The following is a 15,444-nucleotide window of genomic DNA, read 5'->3' as shown; positions in this document are numbered from 1 at the left end:
CAAAGGGCGTCGGGAATTTCAGTGTTAAAGGCACTCAATGAAGTTACATGGAACGATTTTTTTTCTACTGTGAATATTAATATATTGGCCGATTATTTTAAACAAAATAGAAAAAGATACTGGTATAACCATTATCTATAATTTTGTGTTATAACCCCCAAATCACCATTATTTATGATGTTGTGTTATAACCCCCAAATAACCATTATCTATGATTTTGTGTTGTAACCCCAAAATATTTCATAGTTCATTTTATTAACATTGGTTTCCTTTTTTTACTGGTATCCGTGTGCAGTTTTCATTAATGGAACAGAACTGTGTAGGTTTTAAAAAATCTGCTTCATCTTGTAAGCGTAATTTCATATTTTTCTCAACTGCAAGGGGAGATGATTCTGAACTTATTCTTACGTTGCTCATTTACGATAGGGGTTGAGTACGCATTGATATGAAAACACTGTAAAAGTTTGAAAAAAATGAATAAAAACTGTAAATTGCATTAAAGAAGCTGCATTTCACAATACTTTGAAATTTAGTAAAAGATAATAATAGATTTATTGCTCCGATATTCATCATTTTCAATAGGGTTCGAGTAATACTGATATAAAAACACTTAACAAGTATGGAAAGATTCAGACGAAAGTTGTGAAATCTTTAAAACAAGTGGATATTGTTTATTTTGTCAAATTTAATAGAAAAAAAATCTGGACTTATTGTCCCGATGTTTCTCATTTTAAATGAGGTAAAAATGCTCATTGATATAAAGACACTGTAAGTTTGGAAAGAATCTGATGAAAAATATTGACATAATCACCTAACCAAGCAGTTTTTCACTTTTATTTTTAAATTCAAAGAGACATAATTCTGGACTTATGGTCCGATATTGCTCATATAGAGTTTGGGTTGGGTCCTCATTGATAAAAAAAAACCTGTGCACGTTTGGGAACAATCGGATGAAAATTTTGGACAATTTCTCAAAATACAAAATTTCTCAACTTCTAAGGAAGATTACTATGGACGTAATGGTCGGACAATGCTAAAGGGCCCATAAAACCTGGATAGTAATACGTGTCGCGCTTCGCGCTCTATATGTGGTTCTTAAAAAGAATTCCGAGGAGTGCTTGACTCTAGGGAAACGGGTTGCTGGGACACAGCTCCTCCTTGATAAGCGGCTGCTTCCTTTATCGCAACTTATTGTTACAATCAATAATACGTTTCGCGCATCAGGCTCTATATGTGGTAGGGATAGTACTTAGGGCGTATGATAGACAACCATAGAAATACATGGATAATAGATGTGTTATCTGCATTTATTTGTTAATATAAAAACACGTGTATTTTTTTATAAGATATTTAAATGATGTAAGAAATTTTAATTAACGTTGTCACCACGCGGCATCCATTAATTTTAATAAAAATGTCCAATTGTAGTTAAATGGATTTTAACATGTCTACATAAAATAAAGCTTTATTATATTTATTAACCTGACTGAAAAAAATTTCAGCCGCCGAACTGTTCCGTTCGTGCCGGAACCCGGCATCGAACCGATGCCTTTAGATGATTGTTACGTAAACAACTTCAGTCTTACGCTCTCCCAACTGAGCTATTCCGGCTGACATCATTTAAGTACTGCTATTTGGCAAAGTTGTCTATAGCGATCGTTATTATATATCTATTAATAAACTAATACATTGTACGTTTTTGTACCACTACGCCTTCCAATAAACTTGCTTGCGCGATAGGTCGTCAAATATCGTACGACATTGATTCTCCACTAAATAAGCAATTTAGAAAAAACACAAATAAATATATTTTGATTATGTTTTGTTTTTATACAAAACCAGAAAGTTTTGCGTATTTGCCCAGTCCCTGTGATCTTTCCCCTGTGATCAGTTGTGGATCAGTTATTATTTAAAACAATTAGCTTTGCATTATTGGCAATAAATGTTGTAATAAATGAAATAGGCACAAATGCAGTACTTATTTACACTTATTTACACAAAAAATCACCACTAGCGCAAGATATTCTTAAAACAAAAATATATACATTGATCCGTAAAATAACTTCTCCTCCCATAAGCGAAAAAAAAGCATTATATACTAGTCGCCGCTCTCCAGAGCGACGCCAATAACGACCATGGTGTCAGATTGACAAGGAACACAATCATGGCTCTTATATACACTGTTAGATTCACGATCACCGTTTACACCTTTGTAGACGTTTTTGCAATGTTAATGATCGCTTTTTGTGATCAGAGCACGTTACGAAACATGACTTTTGTGAAACAGTAAATGTGTCCACTAGTATCATACAGAAATAAAAGTTGAACTTCAGGGAAAAATCGTGAACGTAAATTTAATACAAAAATAGCTGTTCGTCTGTTTGAAATAGGGATCTTTATATGGAAAATGCACTTAATTGAAAGCCCGCGCGAACGTTCCGATTGGTTGAGTTGCCATCACAATTGTTCGCAAATGCGTTTAACAAACGCAACATCCGGAATTAATGGTTTCACATAATTGCGTAAAAAACGTTAATTAAACAATCACACATTTAAAGGATCCAAAAAAAACTTTAAAAACAATAACACAAATATAAACATATAAACTATAAACGGATTTATACACTGTCATGCAACTCAGATTTTTTAGTAGTAAGTGGTGGTTTTGTCATAAAACAAACGTACCGGTGATATGTTGGAATGTACATTCAGTGTACACTTAAAACTATTAACAACTGTAAAGTTATATCAATTTCAAGTTACTTTCTATGAAGTAACACAGTGTTAATAAATTAAAAAATCATATCACCATAATTACTTATGTGCTTTACTAACGATGCATCACGCAGGCTTCAAACAAGTTTGTATCTCTTACTATATTCTGTAAATCTGTAATTATCATTCCATTCTACTGAGTGTGGAAAAACGATTCAAGGGTCCATGGAATTTTATAGCAGTATTACTTATTCAATTTGGCTTCGCCGAAGATATTAATGATAAATAATTAATCGAAAAGCTAAATAACCTCGGGGTATCTTTTTTCCGTGCAATAATTGATGATGCTTCTGTTTCTGGGGAAACATGCTTTTGAACCCGACCTGTTTTCGTGCCTCGCGTTCATAACGCTGCCTTTTTATTGTGTCTGCTGGGTATACAGGTGTCGCTTCGTAACCAGCGTCTTTTCTTACGCGCGTTGTATGAACATAGTAGCACTAGTTTATTTTTCGCAAACATGGACATGAGAGGCTTGAACTAAACATTAAAACTAAATTAAAACTTTACCTTAATCACAATACTTGATATTGGATGTTACTAAGTTACTTCACTCACGCTGTGCATAATTTAAATCAATTTTAAAATTCTTATTCACTGGGTTTCATAAGTAAACAAACGTTTTCATCCCCGACGTATGTGTTTGTAAACGTATTCGGAAGAATGTGTTTGTATACGTATCCGGAAGAATGTGTGTGTATACGTATTCGGAAGAATGTGTTTATATACGTTTTCGGAAGTATGTGTTTGTATATGTATTCGGACGTATGTGTTTGTATACGTATTCGGAAGTATGTGTTTGTATACGTATTCGGAAGTATGTGTTTGTATACGTATTTTGATGTAAGTGTTTGTATACGTATTCGGAAGTATGTGTTTGTATACGTATTCGGAAGTATGTATTTGTATACGTATTCGGAAGTATGTGTTTGTATACGTATTCTGAACTATGAGCAGAAGCTGCATGACTACACAAGCACTCCCATTTTAATGCACGTGCGTTTATAAAAAAGCATTGTTACTTTACTAGTCTTGGAAGTTTAAACCATGTAATGTTATTTCGTGGAAACATGAATTTAACCAAAAAACAATATTATATTACCAATATAATAATATTGAATGGCCGTCTTTTAATAAAAACTGTAAAACAGCAAAAAAAAGGGTACAACAACTGCTACTTCGTTTAGATGTATGCTATTAATTTATATGATTAAAAATCAGGTTCATGACACCGAGTTTTTCTTTTTATTGAAACAAAATAATATCGTCTTTTTATGTTTTCAGTGAGCAGAAAAAGGTTATAACAAAGAGAATTAGCAAAAACATCTACAAATATGAAAACCAATCGATAACTGGAAAATTAAAGTCGTTTCGTGGTGCACCTACACTGTATCGATCACAATTGTTTTAGTTCAACACAAGTTTCTTAATCAGGGAAATCAGCCTTATACCATGCGTTTACAATCAACCTCTCGGGCGCTGAAAAGAAAATGAACGATTTCAGTACGGACTTCAAGTATGATCTCTAAAACGCCATGACTGAAATACGTCGTGCAATAGAACGCGTACGACCCAATCTTCGCATCGCACGAGTATACGAAATGACTGAGCTCCATACGAACTTCACGGTGTACGACTACGACCATGAACCATCAACCACCAATGCTTCTCTCGACATCAACGGAAACCCAGAAGAGTTTCAAGAATTCCATGCCGCTGTCTACATTCTCTACGGGGTTTACGTCCTGATCGTATTCTTGATGGGTATCTCTCAGAATACCGTGACCGTAGTGGTGTTCGTACGTGAGAAGCGTCTTCACATGATGCACAACTTCTTCATAATCGGTCTTGCAGTCAGCGACACGGGTATGTGCCTCTGCGGCCATTGGATGATCGTGGTGTCCTCATTCTCATATCGTTGGATTTTCAGACGAGCAGGTAGGTCGAATTATAACATGACTTACGTTCAAGGAGTGAAATAACGTAACGCTCAATTTTGTTTATTACACGGGTGTTTTTACACTAGTTATATAACTGTGAAATGACGTCAAGATTGTGACGAAATGACGTCATTATTCCAGTGAATTTCTTCAGTTAAACTTTTTTACAATGTGAATACAACGGTGAAAAGATCATAAAATAAAGAAAAAATTTGTTGGTCATGTTATAAATAGAATCTTAGATTCGTGGTCATTTTGTATTTAATTTATTAAACTCGTTATCTAAATAAAGATAAAAACTCGACAAGCCTCGTTTATATCTTTGTTTAGATGACTCGTTTAATAAATTCAATACAAAACGACCACTAATGCAAGATCCTTTATTTATAAGACAGAAACAAAGCAAAGAAATTGCAACAAACTGGCTGAATATTAAGTTTTTTGTAACCATAAAGAATTATAAAGTCACTGCTCATATAAGGTTTCCTGACCTTCTCCAGATGATATCCATGTTTTCCAAACATGGTAATTAAATACACAAATTTCTCCACAAGAAATAGTTTTCCGGAGAAACTTGCTGAGAGATTATGGTAGACATGTGTAAGTTTGTATAAATCCTTTAAGTATTTTAGTGGCTTGCAAATTAAAGCAGTTTTTCTCCCCTAAATGCCTGAACATGGTCCATTTTGCCAGATCTTCTACTTCAGGAAGCCACATTCCGCTCATTTTCAAGAAAATTTGTCATGAGTTTTTCTACATGTAGGCCAATACCTTTGCTATCAATGTTTATACACAGTTGTTTCAAATTGGACTTTGAAAATTTAAAGTTTTCCAATTTACTTACCCTATGTGAGTTCATGTTAAAATAACGAACACTGCTCCAATGGTATTACACTGATCACAAGGTATCGGGTTACCTGGGGTGGTTTAGAAACCGATAAGAGATACTGTCACGATTCCGCTCAGCATTACATCGCCGTCCGTCGCATCCGGAATACAATTTCGTCAAACCTCCATCCATTCCGCCATCCCCAATCACACCATCTATCAATCCAGCCTAATAATGATTTAATAGAGGATATTTGTTGGATTCGGTGGATTATCGATTTTAATTCACGAGTCATCATAGAAAATAATATTTTCACGAGTGGCGCAGCCAAATATCTATTATGAGAAAAACATTTGGACCGTGCTCTGTGAAAAAGGGGTTTAATGCATGTGCGTAATGTGTTGTCCAGATTAGCCCGTGCAGTTCGCACAGGCTCATCAGGGACGGCACTTTCCGCCGTAACTTTATATTTGCTAAGAAGATACTTTCTTTTAACGAAAAATATCATAAAAGCGGAAAGTGTCGTCCATGATTGGCCTGTGTGGACTGCACAGGCTTATCTGCGACGACACGCACATTAAAAAAAATAAAATGTGTTTGTGTTTGAATAATCCTTATGTAGCTTAAGAAATGTCTTTTATTAAATATGTTTGGGAAATACGCGAATTACTCACATATCCGTAAAAATATGATGAAGTTTAGATGACCGTCTGATTAAATTATTTGATATTAGAATAAGTGTCCACTCCTCCTAATTTAACAGAAGTTTTTGTGTGAATATAGTTTCACAAATCAATCTATTAAGTAGTAATGTTAAAACCATTTTTGGTGCAAAAAATGTAGACTTGCCATTGATTAATAAATTTGGATAAAAACATTTATACTCAAAACTAACAAATATTTCGTACACTTTTTTGAAAAATAATGTTAACACATCAAAAATTCAATGTTTTTAAAGCAAGAGCCAAATTTCAACGCTTAATATGGTCTGGTATGAAAGATATAACGCGATACAACATGCTCATTTCTTTTTTTATTGTTTATGGGTGTGACAATATATTGCATGTGAATTTTCGGCTACGATATCTGAAGATTTACGAGCGAACGCGAGATTGGCTTCGGGCAGCTTTGGAAGCACGGCGTAGCTCTCATGAATAAGATTTTTTATTTTACGCTTTCCGGTAGTTTATAGAGAAATATCAGTAATTAAAGCTGATAATTAACTGTTTTAAACGGTGGAAAATAACAGTGGAAATTATCGATATTTTTCACTGTTTTACTGTAAAATGACGTCATTTTTAAACGAAATGACGTCATTATTCCATCGAAATTATTTAGTCAAACTCTTTAGAAATGCAAATAACCGGTGAAAAAAAAGCATAAAACAAAAAGAAATCTTGTTGGATTCGGTGAAATATCGATTTTAATCACTAGTGATCATAGGAAATATATATTTTCACACGTGAAAATATTATTTTCTCTGATCACTCGTGAATTATTTCGATATTCCATCGAATCCAACAAATATCCTCTATGTCATTTGAAATAACGACATATTTTTGTCAATTAAAATAAATACAACGTTGACGTCACTGAAAAGTAAAAGCTGACAACCCCATAAAGCTTCACAAAGTAAAATCATTTCCGAGAAACCAAAGGACCTCGAATTGACACAGACATTATTAATAATGAGGAATAGCGGACGATCATCTTGCGAGAGCATTTCAAACAAAGGTTGTAATTGTTACAGCATTCAGCTAGTGACTGAAATTAGAATTGCAATATGCGTCGCGAAATAGTTGTTCTTAAGATGTGAATCGAGGTTGGTTACGGATGGTGTAAAAGTCGTCATTGAAGTATCTGATTACGACATTTTAAAGTTGTTCACAATATTATCATTAAAATGTCCATCTCCGACCGCCACAATTTACATTGTCCGCTTTCTTACTTAGACAGTTTCGAACAATAATCACAAAATTGTGTGGTTATATTGTGGGATTTTGATTCCCATCAAATTGCATCACTAGTCAAATTGCGTAAAGGACTTCTACATTATGACAATTAAGTTGTGCCAAATTAGTTTTGTCTGCTCTTTAAAATGTGACTTCCGTTTAACAACGGTTTTCATTCACCGATACTCGACCGGCTCGAGCCCGAGGGGTAACTTCCTAAATTTTAGGATAGGGGTGTCCCACTGAGACTTCCGAAATGTGACCCATTTTTGTACCGGACCTCTGATAAAGAAGACCCATTTTGATACAAGATTTTTGAAAAAGCAGACCCATTTGTATACTATACCATTGAGAAAGTGGACCCATTTCAATACAAAAAATATGAACGTTTTATTTTTCAAAATAGCATAGCTTTATTTACAAAATCTAGAATTTGATTTAGCATTTTTAAACTTTTTGATACTGATACTTTCAAATCTGTATGCATTTATATACAAGCAAATTTTTGATTTCAATACCCATATCTATACTTAGATGCTCAAAATCATACCCATATCTATAATTTTAGTCGAAAAACACACCCCATATTGTTGGCACACCCCTATATACCCGTATATAGGAAGTTACCCCACCCGGGGGCTCGAGATTCATTCTAACGCACACAATGTGAACACAATACCTTCAGTTTAAACAAACGTATTGAGTTCAACGTGCGTGCGTAACTCAAAAGGCCTTGCATAAGAATGAACCTTGGGCCGCTCGAGTCAATGTCAATATTATTTAAAATTGAAAAACGGTTAGTATGGAACATCATAGATCTACTTGTAGGTATCTAACGTGCATATCTAGCGTTATACTGTATTTTCGGTCAGTCGTAATAATGTCAAGGTCTGCATCAAAGTTAAGGTCAATGTAACTCAAAATAGAACACGCTGTTTCCGCTCAATGACTTGAGTTAAGATGATGATATTGCACTAGACGTTTATGCGAATGATGCCTACATGAAATCACATGAACACGAAGACTTGGATGGCATTGCGCACGTCGGACATAGGTCAAGGTCAATGATGCTAAACGTGTGTGTGTAGGTAGCATTTACGCATACCTAGCTAGCATTTTATTCTTTTTGGAGACGTCCGAATATTAGTCACGATTACGCTGGCTTTAGTTGTTTCATAACATGCAGACTTATCTTTCAATTGCATCTTTGGCCAGTCAGTCAAATCAAGGTCAAGTTAGCTGTTACCTGACATTTGAAAAATATTTTCGATATTTAAAAAAAAACGTATGTATTGCGCTAACAATTGTATGTTGGGAGCTTTCACGCAAGAATTATATGACGTCTGCTTTCGTAGGTTGTGTCTTCTACGGCATGCTCACGACGATGTTCGGGATCACTCAGATCTCGCTGTTGGCCGCCATCGCGTTCGACCGCTTCCTGATCATCGTCAAACCACGTGGCTTCAAGATGACAAACCGCCACGCCAAGGTTCTCGTCGTCTGCTGCTATCTATACGGTTTCATGTGGGCACTTTTTCCCGGTAAGTATTTACCTGCAATTCATTCATTTTTAGCTCATCTATTTTTTGAAAAAAAATATGAGCTATTGTCATCACCTTGGCGTCGGCGTCGGCGTCGGCGTCCAGTTAAGTTTTGCGTTTAGGTCCACTTTTCTCAGAAAGTATCAATGCTATTGCATTCAAACTTGGTACACTTACTTACTATCATTAGGAGACTGGGCAGGAAAAGTTAGATAACTCTGGCGTGCATTTTGACAGAATTATGTGCCCTTTTCATACTTAGAAAATTGAAAATTTTGGTTAAGTTTTGTGTTTAGGTCAGTTTTATTCCTTAAGTATCAAAGCTATTGCTTTCATACTTGCAACACTTACTTAATATCATATGGGGACTGTGCAGGCAAAGTAATGCAACTCTGACTGGCATTTTGACAGAATTATGTGCCCATTTTATACTTAGAAAATTGAAAATTTGGTTAAGTTTTGTGTTTAGGTCCACTTTATTCCTACGGTATCAAAGCTATTGCTTTCATACTTACAACACTTATTAACTATCATAAGGGGACTGAGCAGGCAAAGTTATGTAACTCTGACTGGCATTTGGACGGAATTATGGGCCCTTTATACTTAGAAAATTGGGTTAAGTTTTGTGTTTTAGTCCACTTTACCCCTAAAGTATCATAGATATTGCTTTCATACTTGGAGCACTCGCAAACTATTATAAGGGTACAGTAAAAGGACAAGTTGCATAACTCTGGTTGTCATTTTTACGGAATTATGGCCCTTTTTTGACTTAGTAACTTTGAATATATGGTTAAATTTTGTGTTTTGATTCACTTTACTTCTAAAGTATCAAGGATATTGCTTTCAAACTTCAAATACTTTCATGCTATCATGAGGTTACTGTACCTGGCAAGTTGAATTTTACCTTGACCTTTGAATGACCTTCAAATTATTAAATTATGCTAAAATTGCCATAACTTCTTTATTTATGATTAGATTTGATTGATACTGTGACAAAACTACTCTTATCTGACATACCACAATAGACTCCACCTAAACCATCCCCCGTGCCCTCCCCCGTGCCCTCCGCCCCCCCGCCCCCACCTTATTTTTTTTCTTTTCTTTAAGATCATCTCACAAATGACCACCACACCCTCACACTTTACCCCCCACCCCACCCCCACCCCCCCCCCAATTTTTTTTTTGAAACGGTTAAAAAACACAAATATTTATTTTTATTATTTTATTTTTGAAATACCGTCCAACCATCGCACCCAAGAATCCCCTCCCCCCCACCCCCCTCCACCCCCGAATTTTTTAATATTTTTTTTGCAATTTTTTTTTCGCATTTTTGGAAGATAAAGTAATAAATGTCCACACCCCACACTATAAACCCCCTTTTCACTCCAACCCTCCCTCCTTTGTGATTAAAATTGAGAGTCCCTTCACCTTTAAAAAGAAAATAGATGAGCGGTCTGCACCCGCAAGGCGTTGCTCTTGTTAGAATATTAGCAACGCAAATAGGCTTTTGTTATACCAAATTTCGAAATCACATGGGGAAATGGTTAACTTTGTTTATGCCTTACCTGATTTTTGGCAGACGAAATAGATATTAAATATAGTATTTGGTAATTTTTACAATTTTTTATTTAAAAACTTTTTTCTAACATTTTCTTCCAAGAATATTGCTTACATCGTTTTTAGTGAATTTTTCTAAGAACGTTTTTATACGTAACTAAAACAAATTTCGTTCGTAAAACAATTCTGTTCTTGTTGATAGTGGCCTAACAACTACTTTCAATTTCCTTTGTTTTACTTCTGGGAAAGGTCAAATCTTTACAAAACTGAATTCATAAGGCCCTGGTTTATGGATATGTAAAATTTCATTGGTTTATTATAAATAGAAATTTACATATGCTCAACAGGAAGTCGGGCAAAAAGCACTTTCATTCTATGAAAATGTGTAAGAAAAATTGCGGAGCATGATGAATGTTTTCTGATTATTCTGACATGGATTTAGACCTGCCTTTCTATGGATTTGATAAGTAGAGTTTGAAAGTAATAGAGATGTGTTAATTGGAATTAAATTGATTTACTTTGAGCCAGAAGTTGAACAATTTAAATCAATTTGATGTAGAGAAACGGTGGACATACGCGTCCCCCATTAACAGGTCGTACAAAGTTGAACGTTGAAATGGAGAGGCAGGAGCCATTAAATTTTTTGAAACTGTTAATTTATGATGCCTTGATTAAATACCTTGTGCTATTTAACTATGCTTCTGCAAAGTTAAATGGCCCGTTAAAACAACACTGAAGAATAAGAAAATGGGAAGAGGTAACATTTGCTGGATATTGGAATGCTGACAATAGCAATATACATTTAGGGCTGTTTTTAATATACAGGTCAGATTTTTGAATCTCTGCTAATAGTTGGATTTTATATGATTATTTTTTCTTTGAAACTAAAAATTGTAACAAAATATAAATTGACTCACTTTTAAATTGCTTTAAAATGTACTGAAACTAAAGGTTACTGAACATTACTTGTTCGCTTACAAGATTTATAACTTAATACACATTTTCAGGTAAACAAACAACACAAATCAAAATTTTAAAACTACTATCATAATTTACAATCAATGACAAATAAGAAAAAATCTAGGTTTATAAACTATGTCTTATGACATGCATCCTTTTGAAATAAACCACCCATATCAGCCTCAGACTTTCAACGCCATCGGTGCTCTCGTTCATTCAGTCAACTGTCCGATCCCTTAACATTTACTTTAGCAGCAACTTCCTGTATCTAACAAATAGGCTTTCAACTCCATCGGTGCTCTCGTTCATTCAGTCAACTGTCCGATCTCTTAACATTTACTTTAGCAGCAACTTCCCTGTATCTTGCAAATAGGCTTTCAATGCCATCGGCACTCTCGTTATGATTTCTGGTTGCAGCACTCTCGCTTGCGAAGTTTAATGCGAAACATCCTATGTATATTATGTATGAACACTCCTAATATCAGCACATCACCTTACTTCATTTCCACCCCTTACTTCATTTCCACCCCTTACTTCATTTCCACCCCTTACTTCATTTCCACCCTGATATGTACCTACATTTGGACAAAATTCAGAAGGTCAAAATTGTTTGTGTCCGCATAGCGATCGGAAGGTCACGGGTTCGATTCCCATTGTCGGAGCGTTCTTTAGATTTCCCCCATAGAGACCAATACTGGTTCCAGTCACAGGAAATGGACTTGAGAGCGTTTCAGATAAGCCATAGGCTTTTTTCTATGCAATCGAGTTTAAATAAATCGGTTTATACTAAACTACAATATTTGGTAAACCCAAATTGACAGTTTGCTAAGCTAATCAATGATACTTTATACAAACAAAGATTTCATACAGCCAATCAACACTCAGAAAACTCACTTCTCTTAACCTCCTTTAACCTATAATTTTAATAACCTTCTTTTGGACTAGGAATTAATTCTGACAGGGATTAGTTATCATCATTTTTATAACAACCCAAAGCAAAGTTTGAGAAAAGAATCTTAGTGAGTTACATTAAAAGATCTAAATAAACCTTTATCTTATGGTTGAACATATCGGCCCAGTATGCTACAGCACTTTTGATGAGTTCTAATGACAATCAGTTAACCGGTTAACCTAATGAACGATCGGTTAATCGGTTACTTTACACTGAAAAGGCTACTTTATGGACAAAACGAAATACATTTCACGTCTAAACGCCCGTTTCCTTCACCTATCTACACCCGCTACGGACTACACCATTCAATTAAACAAGATAATTATCCAGTACCTCGCAGCCGTTAAGAGAACCCTTTATCCGATAATAACCTACACATTCTTCACAAAGGCCTTGGCTCATATTAAGAAACCAATTATTGGACTTAATCATAAAGAATAAACTCAGATCCATAAAAGTACATACTTAACAGAATGAAGTAATAGTTGGTTCCAATGATGCTCATGTCATAAACACATTTTTCTATAACACAAATACTATTATTAAAGCTGTTAAATGGAATATAAGGCTAAAAGCTCAAATTTTTAAAGGACTTTTCAGTTTTAAGAAAAAATATTTTTTCTTGAACTCAAGTTTCTATGTCGTTGCTAAATACGGACCCAGTACATCAAATGGCGTTTTGCGAATCTGACAATTAAAGTAACGCAGAGCCGCTGCGTCGAGTTTCGGATAATGTATTTTCTTGGGAAAAAAAGAAGTGAGAGGCCAATTGTTCCACTGACACGCACATAGTTTAATTGTAACAAAAAGGAACGAAATTCCGTTCTAAAATGATCAATATATAACACAGTATTTTTGCTCCACAACTTATAACTATGCATGAATGTCAAATACGATTTGCTTAAAAAGGTTTTCATACTGATATTAGATTACAACAATTCCACTTTTCCATGGTGTATCTGTATGTAAACACGGAAGGAAATTTCGCATTGTCATGCCACTCGCTTTCGGTCTCACGAAGACCTCATTCAAATATTGATATATTTCCGTTTTTAAATCGCATAATTATGATAACTCTCCACTTATTCCCATTTAAACTGCAAATGTTGAGAAACTAACCAGGTCGTATCGATTGAGGAGAATGCTTGTGCGATATCAATGAATGCATTTCCTGTTGCGATGGGCTTGGACCTGTCAAATCATTATTTTATTAAGTCGATAGGAATTATTGCCAAGGTCATTGAATTGTTTGCGTCGTGTTATATTCAATAGCTAATGACTGAAGGCTTTATACCTAGCGTCTTGTTGACAATTCTTTGTTGGCGAGTCTTTCGAGATCTGTTCCGCAATCTATGTAAAGATGTTAATCAATCTTTGTAGAATTTTTCTTCAATCAACCCATGTATGCCTAGTGTCCAGAAAAAAGGTCTTGGCAAACAGCGTAGACCCAGATGAGACGCCGTATGATGCGGCGTCTCATCAGGGTCAGCGCTGTTTGCTTAAAGGAATTTCTGTAAGAAATATTCTAAATATAGAAATAAATATACTAGACATCCCGAATTGTGGAAATAAATTTATCCAATTTAGAAGGGTGGTAGAGTCCACTAGGCATAAATGGGTTAATGTTATCCAAATGCGTAAAGGTTTTCTACCATGAATGTAATCCATTTCGAGATATTCGCAAGGCTACATGTCTTTTGATGGTTTCTCAATTATCGTTCATGAATGTAATCCATATAGATATATCAGATGTTCGCTTGTCTACATATATTTTCATCTTTACTCCTATATATGTTAATATATTGTCCAATCTTTGCAAAACGTGTTCTCCAATCTATGTTCTTCTATATATGATGAGGAGATGTTTTTAAATATATGGAAATATGTTACTCGATCTTTGAAAAGATATTGCCCGATTGTTATTACAAAATATATGCAATCAATGTAAATATAGTCTACATTAAATGTAATGCATTCTCCAATCACTGTTAAGATATTTTCAAATCAACGTTATTATAGTCTCAAATCTATGTAAGGATGGTCTCCCACTAATGTTAAGATATTCTTTAAAATGTTTATACAGTATGCAATATATTCTCTATTATATGTTAAGATATTATCCAGCCAAAGTAAAGATGTTCTCAAATCGATGTAAACATGTTCGCGAATGTTGTTTAGCCTTTTTAGCAGATATATATCATATTTGTTTTCAAAATAGATTACATATGTAATGTAAAATGTATAAATCATTCAACAGCGTGTACATGGTTTTGTTTTGGAAAATGTTTTAATTTGTATCATGATTTAGCCAATATTACAAGTGAACAATTTCGCGCAATCTCTTGTTAAGATAGCCCTTTATATTTTATCGTTTCCGGTTATCTGATATTTGAAAATGAGGAAATGTACGAGGTGCATAAAATAACACACAGTGATGTCAAAAACTTACAAAGTGTAAACAGAAATGGAAATAATTCAGCACATTTAATAAGCATTTGCATTTTAGAAACGGCCGTTTCTGAAACAAAATTAATCGTTGAATGTTTCCAGTTCAGTTAAGTACCGGTAATGATGTTACGAGATGCTATACAATTAACATTATTACGTTTATGAAAGCTTGCTGTGTTCATTTCAATCCTAGCTATTGAATTATCGAGATTTATTTGCCTCGTAAAACGTTTCGTTGCTAATGTTTGGCGAACTAGTTAAACCTTGAAATGTTTCATCACAAAACAGACCCCGTTGACATTTTATTATACACAGGTTTGTTTTACTCTGCGGACTCGCTTGGAATAACTTTGCCTGTTCAATAGTAAACATGAAACATTATTCAAAGTTTGGGAGAAATATCAACCAACCATCATTTCGATAAACAGATAAACCTCATGTATATGTTCTCTAACATTCTATAAATAGATGGTGGAAAGTATGCTTCCGCCAA

At 34.7% G+C, this 15,444-nt stretch overlaps 1 protein-coding gene across 1 annotated transcript in view; it reads left to right on the top strand.

Moving 5' to 3' along the window:
* The first annotated feature begins 4,373 nt into the window (after positions 1-4,373).
* Positions 4,374-15,444, top strand: part of LOC127849067 (rhodopsin-like) — a 44,849-nt gene continuing 33,778 nt past the window's right edge. The window contains exons 1-2 of the mRNA XM_052381790.1: positions 4,374-4,710; positions 8,849-9,034. Coding sequence (XP_052237750.1) covers positions 4,374-4,710; positions 8,849-9,034 — 523 coding nt within the window. The remainder of the gene's footprint in view (positions 4,711-8,848; positions 9,035-15,444) is intronic.

Source organism: Dreissena polymorpha, chromosome 10, assembly GCF_020536995.1.
Source record: "Dreissena polymorpha isolate Duluth1 chromosome 10, UMN_Dpol_1.0, whole genome shotgun sequence".
Classification (NCBI taxonomy): domain Eukaryota; kingdom Metazoa; phylum Mollusca; class Bivalvia; order Myida; family Dreissenidae; genus Dreissena; species Dreissena polymorpha.
This window is presented reverse-complemented; position numbering and strand designations above follow the sequence as displayed.